At 42.5% G+C, this 22,101-nt stretch overlaps 2 protein-coding genes across 6 annotated transcripts in view; one reads left to right on the top strand and one right to left on the bottom strand.

Annotated features, from left to right (window-relative positions):
- DCP1B (decapping mRNA 1B) overlaps positions 1–13,584 on the bottom strand; it is a 60,135-nt gene extending 46,551 nt beyond the window's left edge. For all 3 annotated transcript variants that reach the window (XM_087722898.1, XM_087722899.1, XM_087722900.1), the window contains exons 1-3: positions 13,427–13,584; positions 9,026–9,066; positions 2,355–2,482 (exon numbers count right to left, since the gene is read on the bottom strand). In XM_087722898.1, coding sequence (XP_087579024.1) covers positions 2,355–2,482; positions 9,026–9,066; positions 13,427–13,579 — 322 coding nt within the window. In that variant the 5' untranslated portion in view covers positions 13,580–13,584. The remainder of the gene's footprint in view (positions 1–2,354; positions 2,483–9,025; positions 9,067–13,426) is intronic.
- CACNA1C (calcium voltage-gated channel subunit alpha1 C) overlaps positions 1–22,101 on the top strand; it is a 610,648-nt gene that overhangs the window by 4,694 nt on the left and 583,853 nt on the right. The window lies entirely within an intron of this gene.

Raw genomic sequence — 22,101 nt, 5'->3', positions numbered from 1 at the left:
TAGCAGCACCTAGTTGTCCTTGACTGACCTTGAAAATCTAGGCGTGTTATTATTTGGATGAGGGACCACCAGTTTCAAATATACAGTATTTTACTTAATATATATTTAGGGGTAGAAAATCCGTGAAGAAAATCATATTTGTATGTTGTCTGAGCTTGGTTGTTTGCTTGCAGATGTTGCATTGCCCAACTAGGTAACATCAAATTTGCTCTACGTATGTATGTCTGTGTGTCTATATACATTGTTTTCTGTTGGATTGTTTGCCTGGTGTTAATCCCTGCTTGTTTGGATGTTTGCTGCACCAAGTATTCCACAATTCAGTTCTCACTACATATATTTTTCTCCGATTGAAACATTAATCACCTAGAAGACAAGTTAATTTTTCTCAACTTTTTCAAGAGTTGAATATGCCAGCCAAATGGCATTATAAACTATGTCCAGATCCAATTTGAACCGAGCCAGCTATTTTGACAACTCTTTCTCATGGTGGCTGCTTAGCTCCAACAACAGCTTCCTATTACGACCCTAAGAAGCCCAGGTCAGCAAGGAGTGCTTGGGAGGGGAGGGGCAAGTAGAGGCCAGCGAGGCGCTCCTCGACGTGAGTGACATCACGCCCACCCAGCCAGTCATTAGGCAGATTATATTAGTGATCCACAGGATTTAAAATTATGAATTTAGTGGTCTCTGAGGTCCAGTGGTGGGATACAACCGATACGCCTCGGTACGGACATATAGGTGCCTACTGGGAGCACCAAGTATTGTTCTGTATCTCTGGAGGGACCACCTGTCCACCCATCCTCCTTACCGGTATTTGAGCCAATCGGGGTTTCTGCATGCACATACACGGAGCGTATGGCACCTGCGCGATGCTCTGCCGAGCAGCTGGAGCATCATGGGCGGTAAGTACGCATGTGCGCGTGGATGTGGTTGACGCCCGGCCCCATTGCACCGTACCGGTTGCACCGGGATCCAGAACCCACCACTGTTGAGGTCCAAAAGATTGGGGAACCCTGGTTTAGTGAGTGTTCAAAGTTACAACAGCACTGAAAAAAGTGACTAATGACCATTTTTCACATTTAAGACCATGGCAGCATTCCAGGGTCAGGGATCGCCATTCGGATGCTTGGCATTCGGTTCATACGGGGTCATGTGATCACCTTTTGTGACTTTCTGACAAGCAAAATCCATAGGAAAGTCTGATTTAACAATTGTGTTACTAACATATTCACTTAACAACTCTAGCAAGACAGGTTGCAAAATAAGGCAAAACTCACTTAACTGCCTCGCTTAGCAACAGAAATTTTGGGTTCAAGCACAGGCGTAAGTTGAGGACTACCTGTTATCCCCTTGCCCATTTTTCAGTTACCTTTTTCTAACAGGAGCTTTCTTAATCTGTTGTAGACTATTCATACCTATTTTACAAGTCCACTTTTTCCTGGTTATAACTGCTTTCATGATTAGAAAGAGATAAGGCCAAGTCAGCCATTCTTCAGGACAATTTACCCTCCTAAATTTTACTATCTTTTGCCTAATCCAGTACTTAGGAGAACTGACTGACAAAACTGAGCCTACTTGCTTGAACACCGCCGTTGCATTCCCTTTTGGGACCTTGCTAAAGAACTAGAGAAAATATGCAGTGTAATTATTAGCAATATTTAAAATACTTTCTTAACGGTTGTTTGCAGAAATTTGTCCTATTCTGTGACGTAGGGCTTACTTATTATGGGGATGTAGAGGACTGCAGAGGTGCAGCCTATGAAGGAAAAAAAACTTTACAATTTTCTTTATTCACAATCTCTTCTACGAGTATTGAAACATGCTCCTTGATAAACTACTGAAACATACTTTTCTAAATACCATATTTTTCGGAGTATAAGACACACCTTTTTCCCTCAGAAAAGAGGCTGAAAATCTGGGTGCGTCTTATACACTGAATACATTTTTTGCCTCCTGAAACCCTGTCCCCTTTGCAAAAATGGCTGTGCAGAGCCTTTAGGAGGCTTCCAGAGTCCTCCTGGGGGCTGGGGAGGGCAATGATGAGTGAAAAACAGGCTGTTTTTGCCCCTCTCAGCCCCCAGGAGCATGCCTTAAGCCTCCTAAAGGCTATGCATGCCCTTTTTTTTGACAAAAAATGGGCCCGTTTTCGCAAAAAATGGGGCATTTTTGGGAGGTCTGCAAAGTGCAAACACTTTTTTTTTAATTTGCCTTTTCAAAATCTTGGGTTTGCCTTATACTCCAGTGCGCCTTATACTCCAAAAAACATGGCAGATGAGATGTAGATGTTTAGAAGCAGCGTATAAGACAGTCATTTTATATAACAATTCATTTTGCTCATGTGCTAGTAAGTTACTCACATTTAGCATTTCTGTAGAGTAGAAAAGGATCCTGCAACTGGAAATCCAGATCTTTTGTGATGGGTTCCGTCCGATTTTCCATGCTCAGCCTATTCATAATGGTAAATCCATACTTGGGAGAAGCTGATCTGAAAATGACCAAAATGGAAACCATCAAATATCTACTAAAAATAATTCAGTTATAGCAGGGGTATCAAACTCGATTTCATTGAGGGTCGTATCAAGGTTGTGTTTGACTTTGGGGGGCCAGGGTGAGCATGGCCAGCTCAATGTCACTCGTGTCAGGGGTGCCTATAGTGGCCTGAGCACTCTGCCAGTGAAAATGGGCTTCTGAGCTCCGTTTTTGGCTGCGACGGCCTCCTGCAACCTTCTGCCAGTGAAAATGGTGCTTGGGGCGGGGCCCACGGACAGCCCTTGTGAGCTCTGTTTCTGGCTGTGGCAGCCCTGCAACCCTCTGCCAGTGAAAATGGAGCCGGAGGGGCCATAAGCGACCCTCCCAAGCTCCATTTTCACTGGCAGAAGCCCCGTGGGCTGGTCCTTCACTGTTTCCAAGGCGGCCCCACGGGCCAGATCTAAACACCCTTCAGGCTGCATTTGGCCCCCGAGCCTTGAGTTTGACACCCCTGAGTTATAGTATGATAAATATTTTTAAAACTTTTCAAGTACCAATACTTTTATAATCAGAAATTTTTGAGACTTCAAGCAAATTATTATTCTCTCAATTTTTTTTTAACTTCAGCAAAGAACTGTTGCCTCAAGTACCAGTACTTGAAGGGCAATCACAGAGAGGAAGGGGTTGACTTATCCTCCATAGCATCCAAGGCCAGGACAAGAAGCAATGAGTGGAAGCTGATTAAAGAGAGATTCTACCTGGAACTAAGGAGAAATTTGGAATAAAGAGCAATTAATCAATGGAACAGCCTTCTTCTCAGAGTTGGTCATTGTTTCCTGCCTGGCGTACCTGGGAAGGCTGACACACCATAATTTTGCTGAACAAATGGTCGTTAAGTGAGGACAACCTGTCCATCTCCACTTCCCACAATCGTTCTATGTCAGGATGGCCCTTCCAGTGATTTAAGTATTTCAAACCTTCTTCCGTATCTAAAATCTGAAACGCTGTATTTCACAAGAGTGGACAATTGCAAATGAAAGCCTGCCAGGCTGATTTGACTTCTCACAGGGGAGGGCCCCCAAAAGACTTGGAGTTGAGTTTCTTGGACTGATGGGAAGAAGGTAGAACCTGAAGGAAAAATCATATTCATTTGCCCATAGCGGTCCCATTGAAGTCCTCACTTGTGGTTCTGTGTCCTATAAACATCCCCTACCCTTATCCAAATCTAACTATTCCCTTAAGACCGTGATGGTGAACCTATGCCAGAGGTGGCACACAGAGCCCTCTCTTTGGGCACATGCACCATCGCCAGCTGCTCTTCTGCTTTCCGGCACTCTCATGCGCACCAGCTAGCTGAGCTTCACGCGAGCCAGAGTGCCAGAAACCCAAAGACCAAGTGGCTGATGCACACATGTGCACCGCCCAGCTGATTTTCAGGTTTCTGGCACTCCATCGCACATGCACGTGCACACACACACGAATGCACACGTGCATTCCGGTTTGGACACTCGGTGCCAAAAATGTTTGCCATCATTGCCTTAAGATGAGCTGTGCTGTGTCTTTCCCTCTGGGAAATCAGAGGCTCAAAGAAGCGAGGCAGGAGTCTGGCGGATAAACGATGTGGGAGAAAGCCACAATTTGGAGCCTTGGCAGTAGAGGAATGCAAAGTTGCTACATGCAAATTTTGCAAATGGCAACAAGCCTGTCCAACTATTCTGTGGATATGATATTTAGCAATGCAAATATTGTTTTAACATTGCATTATTCTACACGATGTTCCCCTTCAATTCTTAGTGATGTGCCGATGACAGATGAATATTAATGTCCGGTAATTGGAAAAAGTCTTTGCAGAATTGAGATGGAAATTGAGAACCGTGAGATGAGATCATACAATTTACTAAGTCCCTGAAAACGGGGCCTAGAAACAGCTAGGCGGTTTCCATAGCAGATGGCTAGCTCTTTAGAAGTAATAAAATGAGTCACGTTTCTAAACGGATCCACTATCAGTAGAATGGTCATAAAACTCTGCACATCTGGGAAATCAATAATAAAGCCCAGGGAAATTGTATCCTATAGTCCAATGGTGGAATGTAATAACTGGAGGCTTAGCAGAGACATCTTCAACTCTATGACAGACATGACATGAAATCAGAAGTGGTATTCAGCAGGTTCTAACCAGTTCTGGAGAACTGTTAGCAGAAATTGTGAGTAGTTTGGAGAACCGGCAAATACCACCTCTGCCTGGCCCCGCCCCATCTATTCCCTGCCTCCCGAGTCCCAGCTGATTGGGAGGGAATGGAGATTTTACAGTATCCTTCCCCTGACATGCCCACCAAGCCACGCCCACTAAGCCACGCCCACAGAACCGGTAGTAAAAAAATTGAATTCCACTATTGCATGAAATCTCTAACCAACGATGCAATGACTCAAAAACAACCCCATGTCTTGCATTTTTATTGTACACTTAAATAATACTTCAGTTCAATTCAGTGAAAGAACAGGGGGTGAAGAAGAAACTCAAGATTATTTCACCTGAGTTTCTTTCTCATTCTTCTTTCTCAGGACTGAACTTAGGACTCCTGAGAGTTTTACTGCTCTTGCATTCCTTCTTCAATGTTATTTCTATAGATATTATCATGGCTAAATTGCACCACCTCTTCCACCAGAGAGGAAGAGGAACATAAAATTGACCACTCTGAAGAAGTTCCTCAGCCACCGGAAAAAGGAGAATCAATCTGTGTGGTTCCATGAAAGCCATCTATTGGAGCCCTGACATACTCTTGTAGATCTGTTTGAAAAGATTCACTATCTGCCACCTTCAATATCAGGGTAGATGCTTTGCTACCATTTCTCCTTTTTTCCCTTGTACATTTTCAGCACACAGCAATTGACACTAGAGGGACATTTTAATCTGAACCCAAATTTAATACCACTGAAAAGAATCAGAATAAATATCTGGGAAATGTTTCAAGTCAAGAGTCCCAGCGGACATTCTGAGCCAGGAGATGGAATGTACAAAGCATGAAAGAAGGCAAAAGAAAAAAAGAAACAAAAATGGAACTGAAAGAAACTAAACACAAAACAATCGAGGCATCGTCCTATCTGCAGATTGTTCCCTTTGTTTAAATGTCCCCTCCAATAGGATAACTTCTAATATTTTAAATCGCATTTGTCTGCCCCTCAATTTTAGCAGCAGCAATCTCTAATCCAGTTTAATTATCCAAATAGCCACAGCTGCAAGGTACGATCTGTCATCACCAAGCCTTCTATTTTTAACGCAGTGAACCAGTTATTTTGCAAGAACAAAATGTGTGAATTTTACAAATATTTGTTTGTGAATACTTCATAAGCAGAGCGAACAGGATGGGAATCATTTTATTTGATTTATTTGATTTAAAATGGCCCCCTTGCTTCAGGCTAAATAAACTCCAGGCTGTTATTGCCAAGAAATTCGGATACTCTTAGGCATTCGGTGTCATTCCTTCCTTTGATTATTAAACACTGCAATCCCAAAATTCCTAGCAACTTGCAGTCGATGCCCGCATGATCTAGATTCTGATAAAATCAAAATGTCACGTTTGCTATTTATTTAATGTAATATCTCCCACTTCCCTTTATATACATAAAAATTAAAGGGCCTTACAAGCAGTATTTTAAAATGAGATGTATAGATATTTAGTTTATAAAAGGAAGTGGGTTATGTTTGGGATGGGGTGGGGAGGAGGTGGCAAGGAAAAGTATGATTGATTGGTCAAACTGGAATTTAAAAAAACAACACCTCCAGAATAAAATGTTCATTAACGTTTACTGTAGAAATCAAATTTGTTGTGGAAAAAATACAGCTATATGCATGTACACAGAGACTGATTTGGCGCAATGGTTAAATGCAGCACTGCAGGCTACTTCAGCTGACTGCAGTTCGGCTGTTCAAATCTCACCGGCTCAAGGTTGACTCAGCCTTCCATCCTTCCGAGGTGGGTAAAATGAGGACCTGGATTGTTGTTGGGGGTGATATGCTGACTCTGTAAACTGCTTAGAGAGGGCTGAAAGCCCTATGAAGCGGTATATAAGTCTAACTGCTATTGCTATTGCTATTGATTTCCTTATTACTTATAAGGAAATAAGACTTATTATGACTTATTCCTTCATTATGCAAGCCGGACTATCTTTTGACATACGGTCAGTGAATAGAAACAATTTGGTCCCAGGTTCCTAACTTCTCCATAGGATCAATGCAATTTATTCCAAATGTTTTCTTACAAGAGTGCTTTAAGCAGATCACATCAGTGGTGGCATTCAAAATTTTTTACTACTGTGGCATGGCTTGGTAGGCATGGTGTGGTGGGTGTGGCTGGCGTGGCTTGGTGGACGTGGCAGGGGAAGTATACTGTAAAATCTCCATTTCCTCCTGATCAGCTGGGACTCGGGAGGCAGAGAATAGATGGGGGTGGGGCCAGCCAGAGGTGGTATTTTCCGGTTCTCCGAACTACTCAAAATTTTTGCTACCGGTTCTCCAGAACTGGTCAGAACCTGCTGAATACCACCTCTGGGTCACACGGGGGAGGGGAACTGGGGGAGGGAAGATATCACAGTACCTTTTGCCATGCCACTCACACTGGATATTCATTGCAACAACAACAAGAAAAAACTTTAATTTTTGAATGGGAGCCACTCAGGGTCTATTATAAAATATGCAGCTACATAAAGGAAAGAAGCAACTTAGAACTAAGGAGAAATTTCTTGACAGTTACAATTGATCACTGGAACAACTTGCCTCTAGAAGTTGTGAATGCTCCAACACTGGAAGTTTTTAAGAAGTTGGATATCCATTTGTCTGAAGTGGTGTAGGGTTCCCTGCCTAAGCAGGGGGTTGGACTACAAGACCTCAAAGGTCCCTTCCAACTCTCCTATTCTATTCTATTCCATTCCATTCCATTCTAATAAATGTTTTAAATAAATAAATATAGGAAACGAAAAATGTGAATTGGATCAAAGTAAACAGGAGTTTTACAGAAGGGAGTTAGTGCTTACGAAGCTCAAAACTGCCCACGGGAGTGAAGGGTATAAATACAGGTGGTCCTTGACTTACGACCACAATTGAGCCCAAAATTCCTGTTGCTAAGTGAGACATTTGTTAAGTGAGTTTTGTCCCATTTTACGAACTTTCTTGCCATAGTTGTCAAGTGTATCTCTGCAGTTGTTCAGTTCATGATACGGTTGTTAAGTGGCTCTGGTTTTCCCACTGATTCTGCTTGTCAAAAGGTGCTAAAAAAATGATCAAAAAATGGCCTAGGACCTGGATATTTACGAGATAGCCTCCTGCTACATACCTCCCAGCATCCGATAAGATCTCACAGGATGGGCCTTCTCTGGGTGCCGTCGACTAGACAATGTTATCTGGCGGCTCCTCGGGGGAGAGCCTTCTCCGTAGCTGCCCCGGCCCTATGGAACGATCTACCCACTGAGATCCGGACCCTCCCCACTCTCTCGGCCTTCCGAAAGTCTACTAAGACCTGGCTATTCCGGCAGGCCTGGGGCTGTTGACCCTTGATTGAGTTCCAGCCCCACTAAGCTTGAGTGCATGTTGTATTCTTTTAACTTGCTTGTCTTTGTATTTTAAACTTTCTTAGTATTTTTAAAATTGTTTTTATGTAAGCCGCCCGGAGTCCTTCGGGATTGGGCGGCATACAAATTTATTAAATCTTGAAATCTTGAAATCACATGATCCCAGGACAGGGCAAACATCATAAATATGAGCCAATTGCCAAGCATCTGAATTTGGATCACGTGTCCACGGGGATGCTGCAACAGTCTTAAGTGTGGAAAATGGCCATAAGTCCTTTTCCCAGTGCCGTTGTAACTTTGAACGGTCACTAAATGAACTGTTGAAAGTGGAGGATTACATGTACCCATGGGCTCAGAAGCAATTTCCCCTTGAATATCAACTACAGGCTGTAACTCTCTGGATGCCCACTAGGTGGCAGCAAAGGAACACGGAAAATTAATTTCCTGCTGCCCTAATTTTTGCAGCCAGATCTGGTAACCTTAAAATATCCTCTTCCATGCCTGGAGGCAGAGTTCTGCCTTCAGAGGAGGAAAGAGATTATTCTCATGAATGATGGCATCCAAAGATTGCCGAGGAGGATTGGATTGTTAGTGGGAGCCCCCTGGCATGGCCCTCAAACACAGCAAAGGTTTACACCAAACAAAAAGGCACACCGATTTAATCTTCTACTGTCTGCTACGTAATACTTGAAAAAAAGTCCATTCTTTCAACGTTACTATTTTTCTCAAAGGAGACACAATGAGGGATTTCATCCCAAGGTAGAATAAATTTGCTGAGCAGGTTACTTTAAATATCGGTTTCATCCTATTAACACCCAAGAGAGGGTTTATTTTATTTGGTGTTTTGATAACTGCACCAGAGGAAAAATAACATTCTGAAATGTGCGACGGCTGATTCAAACAATTAATTTCTTTGCTCTTTCTCTTCTGCTTTGAGAACGGAATGACTTAACAACTTTTAATCAGGGGGGAAAATATTTTAATGGTCTCTCACCTTGTATACACAAACAGTGCTCCTTCCACATCAGTCTTCTCCTAAAATCAAATTAAAATTGTTTAGTTGTTTTACTGATGTTGTACAAACCTGCAATCGAGCTATTGAAAAAGTACGTTTTGTAGAGACAAGTAATTTGTGTTTTTACACTTATAAGTCATTTCACTGCCTTTTTTTAGCACATTAAGGTACTCAAAGTTAATTCGCTTTTTTCAAAACATGCAATATACTTTTGTCCCTAGTCTTAAAACTTGTGTGCTGAGTAAATGCTCCTAAAATGAAATGTTTCCTTCACTAGTGGGAATTAAGGACAAATTTTAATTATTTTGCGATAGCAGCCATTTTCCAATATTTTGAGAATTTTACTGAATTATAATATTTGTGGTAAATGTCTTGTATTAAGGCTCTCTAGAAAACAACAGGAAACACTAACAATTCCTAAGAATACTTTCATTACCAAATTTAACATTTGGTGCCTATAAGGAATCCCTAGGGGGTATGCTTTATTATTGCCCTATAAATCATGACAAGACATTTGTTATCCATTTGATCTTAAAATGCATCAGAAAAGCGATGACACACAATATTTGCAGTAAAATATACAACTGACCTATATCCCATATTTTAAATTTAAAACAAATTCATATGCAATGTAATTGTTACTTATATTGACAAACCATATTTGACAAAACATTACATTGACAAACCAAATTTCTGAAAGCATGGAGGATACCTGATCACAGAAATATATTAACAAAGAGACAGAAATCCATTTTCCTGGGTATCAATATTTCTGTACAATGATTAAAAAAGGCTTTTATAAAGTCTCACATCATAGCTGTTAATATAAGAAAGTAAAAAGATTATGCAGAGCATAGTAGAAAGCATTAACAGATTAAAATAATTAGTGTGGATATCAATATTTTTATATATTCTATACCAGGGTGCCCAACCCCTGGTCCATAGTTCAGAGTTGATCTGCAGTCCATTGCTAACTGGGCCACATAAGAACAAGAATCCCCCCCCCCATATCCACAGTCAGTCTGCCAAGCCAGTAAGGTTGGGGACCACTGCCCTATACCCAGTGGTGGGATTCAAAATTTTTTACCACCGGTTCTGTGGGCGTATTTTGGTGGGTGTGGCATGACTTGGTGAGCGTGGCATGACTTGGTGGGCATGGCAGGGGAAGGTTACTGCAAAATCCCCATTCTCTCCCGATCAGCTCGGACTCAGGAGCCAGAGAATAGATGGGGGCGGAGCCAGTCAGAGGTGGTATTTACCAGTTTTCTGAACTACTCAAAATTTCTGCTACCGATTCTCCAGAACTGGTCAGCACCTGCTGAATACCACTTCTGCCTATACAACAAGAGTTTAATCTAAATTTGATGTTACCACTATCCTGAAAAAGCTATGTAAAAAAAAAGAGAAAATATGCACAGCAGTATATATAGAATAGGCAGATTGTATAGGGCTGGAAAAATATTTGGATGTGAGCAAGAATATACAGAAAACTATGTATCTTTGCTGCCATCTGCAGGACACCCAGCGTTTTACAACTCATATACAATATAGTATGCTTAACATATATTCCATTTATTGAAGACAGCTATATTATGAATACAAGCTAATTATTTTTTTTTCATACTCTAGATATGACTTGAAACCTTATTTCAGAAATGTAACTTTCAATAAGCGCATTCATTCAAGTATCCCCTGTCAAATATGTTGAAGTTAAAGAGGGAATAGGCAACAATCTGAAGCCAAAGCTTTTGGCTTACTTCTGCTGGTAGCAACTGGTGGAGTCAGTCAGTGGTGGGTTGCAGGCAGTACGCCCCGGTACGGGGTGTACCGGAGCCTGCCCAGAACACCGGATACCCTTCTGGTACGGTGTTCTGGAGGGCCCACTCGCCCATCCGAGCTCCTTACTGGTCTTTTAAGTCTTTGGCGCTTACGTGCATGGACATGGTACATACAATAGCAATAGCAATTAGACATATACCGCTTCATAGGGCTTTCAGCCCTCTCTAAGTGGTTTACAGAGTCAGCATATATTACCCCCACAGTCTGGGTCCTCGTTTCACCCACCTCGGAAGGATGGAAGGCTGAGTCAACCTTGAGCCGATGAGATTTGAACCGCCGAACTGCAGATAGCAGTCAGCTGAAATGGCTGCAGTACTGCATTCTAACCACTGCGCCACCTCGGCTCTTCTGTGTGACGCTCCGCTGAGCAGCTGGAGCGTCACGGAGGCGCTAAGACGCATGTGCGTGCGCTGCACGCGTCCATGTGGACGCCACCAGGCCCATTCCAACCATACTGGTTGGAACGGGATCTGGAACCCATCACTGGAGTTAGTCTGGTCTAGTGATTAAAGCACCAGGCTACAAACCAGGAGATTGTGAGTACCAGTCATGCCTTACGCATGAAAGCCGGTTGGATGATCTTGGGCTAGTCACTCCCTCTCAATCCACCCCACCCCATAAATGTTCTCTGCCTTGAATTATGTGTTAAACAATACAGGCCAATTAAAATAAACACAGTCAAGTTCAGCTCCCAGGAATTATGCAGACACACCCATGCGGGATTTTCTTGGCACCATTAGGGAAGTGGTTCTTTCAGGATTCATCATGGAGAACATCACTTTGGATGCTCAGCATCAACAATGACTTGATGGCACATAATCAATTAAAATAAAAACCCTTCCTTAAGAGGGATTTGTTTATTTTTCCAGGCCAGCCTTCAAATCTGAAAATTTCCTGGGGCTCTCGTCTAGCCCAAACCTGATTACTGAGGATGCGCCGTGAAATTTTTTGCCATAAGGAAAGAGGCATTCCCACTTTGCCAGCTGAAAAACACCTATCCCAATCATCAGATATCAACCTTAATATATTTGGACAGTGCACTAAAAACACTCTGGCTAGGCTTGTTCTACACCAACATCTTACATTAGCGAGGAGATGGAAGGATTTAGGACATTGATTTTGGATCATCTGTATCAGTAGTTACCAACGTGCGGCCCACACCATACATGGGGGCAATTTGATTTTTAATGGGGGTAATTTGAACCTTGTTTAAAGCAAGCTAATGGCCTTTTGGAATTCCTCCGCGTGAGTAGAGTTCACTTTTTGAATAAAGTAGGAATTATATGTCTCAGGAGGGCAGTGGTGAAATTCATTTTTTTTAAACTTTCAGTTCTGTGGGTGTGGCTTCATGGGTGTGGCAGGAGAAGGATCCTGCAAAATCTCCATTCCCTCCCCACTTCCGGGGGAAGGATATTGCAAACTCCCCATTCCCTCCACACTCCTGGGGGAAGGATGTTGCAAACTCCCCATTCCCTCCCCACTCCTGGGGGAAGGATATTGCAAACTCCCCATTCCCTCCCCACTCTGGGGCCAGCCAGAGGTGGTATTTGCCAGTTCTCCGAACTACTCAAATTTTCCACTACCAGTTCTCCAGAATCTGTCAGAACCTGCTGAATTTCACCCCTGCAAAAGGGGGGGGGGCATAAATATGCTTAGGTGGGGCATGGATAAAAAAAGGTTGGGAACCCCTGATTTATATTATTATTTCTGGAAACTGATTAAATCTATTCTCAGACTCTTTTAACTTGGTGCTAGATGGCGGCTATGCCTGTTTTGAATGGGAAGTTGGCCGTGGCGTGTAACTTTTGGCTGCTCCTCCTCTGGCAGGGGGCTGCACTCTCTCCACTCCTTATTCCAGTTCTTCTCTGCTTATCTTGGCCGCCAGGGTAGTTCTGCTGACAGATCCCCTGGAGTTGTCAGCAGAAAGTGCTCCCTGAATGCAAGAAAGGGATTTCTGCAAGCAAAATTGACATTGTGCTTCATTTAGAGCAATGCTTCCCAATCTTGGCCACTTGGAAGATGTCCGGACTTCAACTCCCAGAATCCCCCAGCCAGCGCTGGCTGGGGGATTCTGGGAGTTGAAGTCCGGACATCTTCAAGTGGCCAAGGTTGGGAAGCACTGATTTAGACCTTGTGCAAGATATAAAGCCTCTTTTGTCCCTTTTGAAATAAGCCCAGGCAGTAAAGAAACAGCCAGATACCTCCTGCAAAGAATAAAACGGCATTAAAATGGGAAGAAGTCTCCCTCCATTAACTATTTCGGTTAAAACAATGATCCCTGCCCAAAATCTAAGCCAGGCAAAATCTAAAGAGGAGAAAAATGACCTCCAGTTTAAAAAGCGAAGGAGCGATCTTTTAGAAGGTTTACGGCACCTCGCCCGCATGAGCGGGTGCCACGTCAAGGCTTCCAAAGGCTCCTCCTCCTCCTTCCGCTCCTCTATTAGTGAATTTACGGTAACGGGAACGGCAGCTACACTTTATTCCGTCTTTTTCTTACACTTCCCCACCGCCGTTCCGGAATTAGCAACTTCGCTCACGCACCCACTCATTGGCGCGATGCCCGAAAGTGTAGAGCGCCACCTGGCTGGCCACGTCCAAGATGCTGCCGATGTAGGGGTCGTGCCGCTGGAGAGCCGCCAAGCTGATGTCCAACCCCTTGCCCAGTGGGGCAGCCCCAGCCACTGAAGCGGCCATCTTGCCTCCGAGAAAAATAACTCCCCGCGTTCGGAGCAGGCGCGGCTCATTGAGTCCCGAGAAATCGATGGCTTTGCCACCCATCGCGAAACTGGGGGCGGGGCGGGGGGAGAGGATGAGGAACCTTGGTAATCGAGCGCCGATTGCCCGTTAGCGCAGGATTGTTGCTACGGGCAACCCTTCTTAGCTTTCCCATCGCCGATCTTGGCTTTTGATTCCTCCCTCTGTGGTTATTTTTTTTTAAGTATTTTTTTTTCCCCCCAGCTAACTTTAAAAAAAAAGCAAAACCCCAACTCCGCGTGAGGCTGGTTTTAATCTAGGAGATAAAAGGCGAATTCTTTGCAACTCCCCAAGACGCTGCCAAATGAGAGCATGAATTAGGAGGAGAACTCTTGCCCCAAGGATGAGAGAAAATTCAACATTATTGAATGTTGTTCACGTTAGATTCAGATGGAGGAACTGGATCGTTTCCCCATAATCTTGATATCTTGTTGCCAGGACTGCAGTCTTTATCCAGAAGATTTCAGTCTGCTGGGGATTTTATTTTATTGTTATTTTTGTTTGTTTAGGTTTGTCAAGCATGTATGAGAAAACAAGTATAAGTATGAATATAACACATCAGTGTAAGCAGGTATATTAATTTTATTTAATAAATATATATGGGAGTTGAAGTCCATCATTCTTTAGGAGTATTTTAAAAAAAACCCACCATGCCACCAGGCTGATGCCAACTGCCCTGTTTTGCAAAAGGTTAAGCTGAAAATGAGCCAGAATTCTGCTGCATTACATTTTGTATAGATTCATGGATCGGTAGGAGATTTGATAGCCACCGCACAATACTAGATAATCCTGAAGTTACCTGATCTTTGTCTGCAGCGCTGTTTCACATCCTTGGCAATTTTAAGAGGCCGTCCACAATTCTTAAAATTACCAACTCCTCACTTCTTAAATTTGCTCAGCTTAGATGACAGCTTAATCGTGCAATATATGTTAGTAAATACTGATTCAACAGAAATGAAACAATGTAAGGTAAATTGGCTCCTTTCGTTTCTTTTGATTGTTTCTTTTGAATTGGAGACTTTTCTTCCCTCTGACAATATAATTTTTTCTGTCCAAGCCAGCTCAACATACTGGAAAAACTACTCATGAAGGTTGAAAGGGGGGGGGGGGGGGAGGTTCCTATAAAATGCACATATTTATTTATACAGTACACTGATGGGTAATACTGCCCTCTAGTGCTTTGTTCTTAATTGCTGCCTACAAAATAATACTGTAATTCTTGCTGAAAACCTTATCTAGGCCTTAACCTAACATGGAAATGTTTATGTTAGGATTGCTAGATTTGCGCTGCAAACACCAGATGGTAGTCCAGAGTTGAACATTTCTAATTTATCAGCAGCTCAAATATGCATCCCTAGTTTAATTAATTTTAGACCATTAAATCATGAATGCTAAGAGTTTTGTATTTTCAGAATTCTGAAACTATCTTGTCAAAACTTTTTTTCTAAATAAGACCCAGAGTGGTACAGTGATTAAGGTTCAGGACTTGACGTAAATAGACCCAGGTTCTAATCTATCCTCAGCCAAAGAAAGTCTTAATATTTTACTAATTCATTGATTATTATTAACAAATTCATTGTAATATTCAAATAGTTAATGCTTTATAGTGATTTTTCCAGAAAAATAGGTTGCTTTTTAGCCTGGTTAATGTTCCTCTACTAGAAAAATATGCTAAATATGTTTTAAAATATATTAAAATAATTTGTTCAAATATACTAGTTTATTCAAAACTTGGCAAATGCTGAACCATGTATGATCTGCGACTGTCCTATTCCATCTTCCAAATTCAAAACTGGAAGAACATTTGTGACAACAGAACTTGTCCACAGGCCATTTTGGTGAAAGTAACCAGAATCCTGGAACTGATCTCGAGATCAAAATGACGGTTGGGATTCCATCCCATGTGATATTCTAATCAGGTTCTTGGAGAACAACTGCTTAAGTTATCTGTACTGAGACCTGGATAGTGGAATTGCAAGCCTGTGGATTCTTTTGAGTTTTTTGGAGATTGTAGATGAGCAGCATCAAAAGCAAATTCATTGTTTCAGCGGAACTTTGGTGTTTCTCAAAATATTTCTTTTCAAACCTCCTGCATTTGCTTAGGGCAAGGGTGTCAAACTCAATTTCATTAAGGCTGCATCAGGGTTGGGTTTGGCCTCAGGGGTGGGCATGGGCGTGGCCAGGGTGGGCAAGGCCAGCTTGACATTACTCATGTTGGGGTGTCTGTAGTGGCCCAAGCGCTCTGCCAGCGAAAATGGGCTCCAGGTGCTCCATTTTCAGCTGCGACGGCCTCCTGCCACCATTGGCTAATGAAAATGGAGCTTGGGGGCCTGAGCTCCATTTTCACTGGCAGAGAGTGGCAGGAGGCTGTCGCAGCTGAAAATGGAGCCTGGGAAGGCCAAACATAGCCCTCCTGAGCTCCATTTTCACTGGCAGAGGCACCACGGGCTGGTCCTTCGCTGTTTCCAGGGCGGCCCCACAGGCCAGATCTAAGCACCCTGCCGGCCAGATCTGGCCCTCGGACTTTGAGTTTGACATCCCTGGCATGGGGGGGGGGGGGTCAGCCATCTTATGCAGTTTGACATATTGTCCTACTTTTTTAGATTTGGAAGATATTCTTTGAACTTTGAGTTCTGCAGTGATATAGTTGCTCTAGGCCTATCCACATAAACAGATGCTCTCTCCTTCACTGAACTCTTTGAAGTTCAATTATTTTTGGCATGACAATTTCATGAATGAATCAAGTAAAAATGGAAAAGGGTGTATGTACCTTTGTTGGCTCTGATTGCATATTCCCATTTCTTTTATTTCTACAAGAAAGGACTATGCATGCCGGAGCGATTGATGTTGGGAAAATTCGGTTCACTGACAAAAGGGTGAACGACAAAACTGCGCCCGACTAAACCGCGGTGACAAAACTGCGTGTTCTAAAGCACTGAATCGTGCCGACAACAGTGCGGCGACAGAAGCGCGCTGTAAAACTAAACCTAACCCTAAACCTAAACCTAACTCTAAACGTAATGCTAAACCTAACCCTAAACCTAACCCTAAACGTAACCTTAAACCTAACCCTAAACCTAACCCTAAACCTAACCCTAAACCTAAACCTAACCCTTACCTTAACTTAAATCGCCCCTCTGTCAACTGAAATCGCCCTTCTGTCTCCGCGCTGTTGTCGCCGCGTTGTCGCCGCGTTGATGACGTTGCGGTTTTAGCGACGCAGTTTAGTCGGCGCGGTTTTGTCGTTCGCCCTTTTGTCGGTTCATGGAAAATTCATTGGAGGTACATCTTCTTTGCCAGCTAGCTTATCAGCAAATACATCGTGCAGTTCCCATCTATTCAACATCCTTGATACTTTTAATTTTTATTTAATCATCATGGGCTTTAGAGCAAAGCATCGTTGTGCCTTCCTCAAAGACAGGTACCATAAGGGATGGTGGATCATTTGTCAAGAACAATAGTATACTTTTTTTTGTTTTGTTACTGTTTTTACTGCAAGGAAGTCAACAGCAAACAGGAATAAACTCTAAAAACTCAACTTTCTCACTTTTCGCTGCCATTCTGGGTTCCCCTTATTCAACCTCACTTGCCTCAGCTATAGAAGAAATTCCAGTGCCAGTGAACTCATTTATTTTCTCATTAAACTGCCAGCTATGATTCCTGCCCCAGCCCTTTTCGGGGGAAATTCACCAGTGAGATTGTACTGCCTTATTACTATCAGGATTTATTGTAATAACAAACTTTGCTGAGACGGTACCCTGGTGAATCAGAACTTTTGACTCTGTTTGTGTTTGTTAATTCACAAAATTCTGGACGTTCTTAGGATTGGGAAAAAATAAAATAAGTGATTATCACTTCTGAAGCAGAGTGAGCTAAGGGTTACCCTGAGAGCAGAGTTTTTGAAACTTTAGAAAGCTTAACATCATAAGAGCGTTGTCTTCTGCAGTTCCATTAGAACAGGGGTTTGGAGGTCTACAAGAACAAAAGAACAAATGCTGAGACCGTAGAAAGAGTACAGAGAAGAGCAAGAAAGATTATCAGGAGACTGGAGGCAGTGGTGGGTTTCTATTACTTTTACTACTGGTTTGCTTGTGGCTGCATGCGCACATACGCAGAAGCATCCGGGCGGATGGGTGAAGCCTGCCGCCACTGCTACTGCCAGTTCACTCGATCCAGGCTGTACCAGCAGCAAACCATCTCTGACTGGAGACTAAAACATGATGGACAGTTGCAGGAAACTGGGTATGTCTAGTCTAACGAAGAGAAGGACTAGGGATGACATGATAACAGTCTTCCAATGTTTGAGAGGCTGTCAACCTATTCTCCAAAGTCAGGACAAGATGTAACAGATGGAAGATTTTAAAAGAGAGATCCAACCTAGAATTAAGGAGAAATTTCCTGGCAGTGAGATGAATGAATAAGTGGAATCATGGCTTGCCTTCAGAAGTTGTGAATGCTTCATTGCTGGAAGTTTTCAAGAAGAGATTGGATTGCCATTGGTCTGAAATAGTATAGGGTCTTCTGCTTGAGCAGGGAGTTGGACTAGAAGTCCTCCAAGGTCCCTTCCAACTCTGTTATTCTGCAATTCTGCAATTCTTAATGCAATGATTGATATTCTTGACTGAGGAATGATTGGCTGAAGATGCTCACTGGGAATTTCAGAAATCAACACAGGGCTATTAGACTTGAAAATTTATGGAATTAAAATAAAGTGGGTTTGTAGGAAGTGATGAAGGTGCACCAGATCTCAGAATCCTCCTCTAGACATGTTAGCTGAGGGATGGAATGGGATAGGATAACTTGTTTCTTCTTTTTGTTTTATCTGAAACTCTTGCATCAATTGGTTTTCCAGCAATGTCACTAAAGTATTCCCTGCGGCCTATAGCATTTTTTTTAGCCTGACTTTTTTTTATTCAGGTGGGCAGTGCAGGCTCTGTTACATCTCTGTGAGCGTTGTAACTGTGATTCATAAGTATGTATTAGCTGTGCACTCTGGAATATTGAAAGGATTGTTTTCACAGAGAGAAATGGTTTTGAATGATGTCTTTGCCCTGAATCTAAGTAGAAAATAATAAGTCTCAACGAAGACTTATTTTTTAAAGTGCTGAGCAACTTCCAACTTTGAAAACATCTTTTCAACATAGGTAAGAATATGTATTAATTCCTGTTCGCTTTCAATATTCTATTTATACACACACACACACACTCCTGCATAAAAGCTAAACATAAGATATTACAACAGCAGGTATCCTCCCCAAAAACCTTAATGAAAGTGATCCATCAAATCGCAATGACCCATTAAACACAACATGTACTTTTCTAACTGCAGTTCTGGTAATTCTTTATTTTCTAAAGGAGCAAAAATGTACAATATAGTGTATGTTCATGCATGAGTACAAATGCACCAGTGGTGGGATTCAAATTTTTTTACTACCGGTTCTGTGGGAGTAGCTTGGTGGGCATGGCATAGCTTGGTGGGTGTGGCTTGGTGGGTGTGGCAGGGGAAGGATACTGTAAAATCCCTATTCCCTCCTCACCCACTAACCTGCTTTCCAGCTCCGTTCTCCTGTTCAAGGCAACAAAAGAAGATCAGCTGGGAGGCAGCGGAGGTGGGGCCAGCCTATTTGCCGGTTCTCCAAACTACTCAAAATTTCCACTACTGGTTCTCCAGAACCTGTCAGAACTAGCTGAATACCACCTCTGAAATGCACATGCATATATATCTTTTGAATATAAACATAAACTGTAATATGTGCAAATATCAAATTTTTGTTTTGCAATATATTAATGTGTCACAGGGTTGTAGGTGGCTATAAACTTTTCCTATATAATAGCAGGATGATCATGAATTAAGAATTCATTTTTTGCATATTCTTTTCCCATGTGGCAATTAGTAAGAATTACATTTGGGAATAATCTGGCAATAAAATATTAGCACAGTTATTCAGGCTGGTCTCTTTCCTAGACAGGAAGACTCCTGGTTTCAACAGAGCCTGCCTGGCGTGTCTACATTCTTTGCTGTAGGATGCTTTTCATAACTATGACATATCATTAAATAAACGTGTTTGAGGTTTAGCATGTTCTATAAACATAGCCAACTGCGTTTTATGCAGCAGATCATAAATAAGAAAAACGGAAGAAGAAAATAAGTGAACCCAGCTAATGTGTTTCCTCATCTTGGTTTTGTCCCTCAGCAGCTCATCTTGTGGGATTTGGTGGCCTTAAACAATTTCCTAATTTATTTTAATATTAGAATCTCAAGGATGTCCTTCCAAAGACATTAGAGGTCTGGTTGTTCCTTTGGCTATTTGACCCTGGTTGTTAAGAGCAGGTTGGTTGATTTCTTGGGTTGTGGTTTACTTGTGAATATGTTTTAGACTCCGGGTGTGTTTTATTGACTTGGTTAGTTTGTTTTTAACCAATACTCTTGGGCTGTTTTTCAATTTTAACCTCTGTTTGCTACCTAGAGTTACTGCTATGAAATGGGCAACCATATAAATATATTAAACTACGGTTGGGAGGTAACCACCAGAGTGGTGAGTTGTGCTTTCTGTTGTGATGGCCCTATATCCATGATGGTGAACCTATGGCATGCATGCCACAGGTGGCATGCAAAGGCCTCTCTGCCGGCACACGAGCCGCCGCCCCAGCTGAGCTCCACTGCGCATGCGCATGGGCCTCCCACCATCCAGCTGGTTTTCGGGTCTCTGCAACACATGTTGTTTAATCAAAATGCAGCTAAAACAATGTAACTATATATAACTATATACATCCAACGGGAAGTGCCGCACAGGAGCAGATAGAGCTGAGGTGGCGCAGTGGTTAGGGTGCAGTACTGCAGGACACTTTAGCTGACTGTGATCTGAAGTTCAGCGGTTCAAATCTGACCGGCTCAAGGTCGACTCAGCCTTCCATCCTTCCGAGGTGGGTGAAATGAGGACCCGGACTGTGGGGGCAAGTTGCTGACTCAATTTGCTAAAAAAATTGTAAACCGCTTAGAGAGGGCTGAAAGCCCTATGAAGCGGTATATAAGTCTAATAAATAAATAAATAAATCCTAGAAAGGCAGGAAATGCATCACTGAACAATGGAGATGAATGCTAGAGAGGAATAAAGCTGCATACAAGGCTGACATATCACCTATAATAGCATAGGCATGCATGGGGAGTTGGGGGGGAGAAGCGCCCCCACCCCCCTTTTTTGGGCCCAGGAGGCTTCAGTGAGGCCTGCTAGGCCCAAAACGGAGTGCAGATTTTTTTTCTGCATGCGCATTATATTATGGGTGTGGGCATGCATGTGCACGATGTGCGTGTATGCATGCTTTCAGCACGCAAGGACAAAAGGATTAGCCATCACTGTCCTATGCCTATAACCATGAAGCAATGGTCCATATGAAAAAAAAGTACAGATCTATATTTCATAACAACTCACAAGGCCAAAATAAATGTGCCAAGATGTTAAGTATCCAGCTCTTTAAAAAAAAAAAAAGCTGGATAATCTTAACAGAAAAGATGTATTTCTGCCCCTTTTGTTAAATAAATAAGATAGGGAAAATGCAACAACCAGGAACTTGGGAATTTTTCTTTTGCTTCGCAGACTAACTTTGCATAGGTTCCTTGGTTTGCATTATTTATATCTTGCACCTTATTTGTTGCAAACTGGTGATTTGGGGTAAAAAAATGTGACGTACATTTTAAAAGGCTGTCCTGCCAATGCGTGCACACATGCACACTCTGTACAGCACTGCTTTATTAATAGCACCAAAAAAGCTGAAGAGGGCCTGAGAGTGAGTGAACTCTGAGTAACAATATTGTACTACCCAAGAGATCTGGTGGGGAGTGATACAGTATGTAATAACACTGCAGAGTAATCCAGTGTTATTGTCTAGTCTTCCCAGTGTGTTGGGAATAGAGTGCACCATTCTTTTTTAGGAAAAGGCAATGGAGAAACAGAATTTGGATTTGATTGTAATCGCAGTACGGTAGAATTTTAAAAAGGGCTGGAGGAGTCTGTGAGATATTTTACGCACACTATTAAATAAAGCTGCTGGTTTTCTTTTTTTTTGTTTCCTCCTGAGTGGGCATCTCCCTCTCTCAGAGCTGGCCTTGTTGCTAAGGCAGTATAGCATGTCATTTCTCAGAAATCACTGTTTCCTCATGTATTATAAAAAACCTCCATTGTGAAGATATTAAGTGTGCAAAGCATTCAAAGCAGCATTTCGCAAGGCACGTTCACATGAATCAACTATCTTTCTTAAAGCAGTGGGAACATCATGTTCTGCAGAATGACATGTGCATAGCTGGATGCTTTGCTCTGCCAAATCCCAGTGGGCATGAGGCCTGTATATGAACAGGTACGCTATAATGGAATGTGTGGATGACCTTGGAGGACAAGGGGAAGAGATGCTACCTAGGAAGCAATCAGACAACAAAGGGAGCCTCCTCCCCCCCCCCCCCCCCGGAT

Source organism: Thamnophis sirtalis, unplaced genomic scaffold, assembly GCF_051295495.1.
Source record: "Thamnophis sirtalis isolate CommonGarterSnake01/CBP01778 unplaced genomic scaffold, rThaSir2_p1.2 scaffold_9, whole genome shotgun sequence".
NCBI classification, from domain to species: domain Eukaryota; kingdom Metazoa; phylum Chordata; class Lepidosauria; order Squamata; family Natricidae; genus Thamnophis; species Thamnophis sirtalis.
The sequence above is the reverse complement of the archived record's forward strand: the minus strand, read 5'-3'. Positions and strand labels throughout refer to the sequence as shown.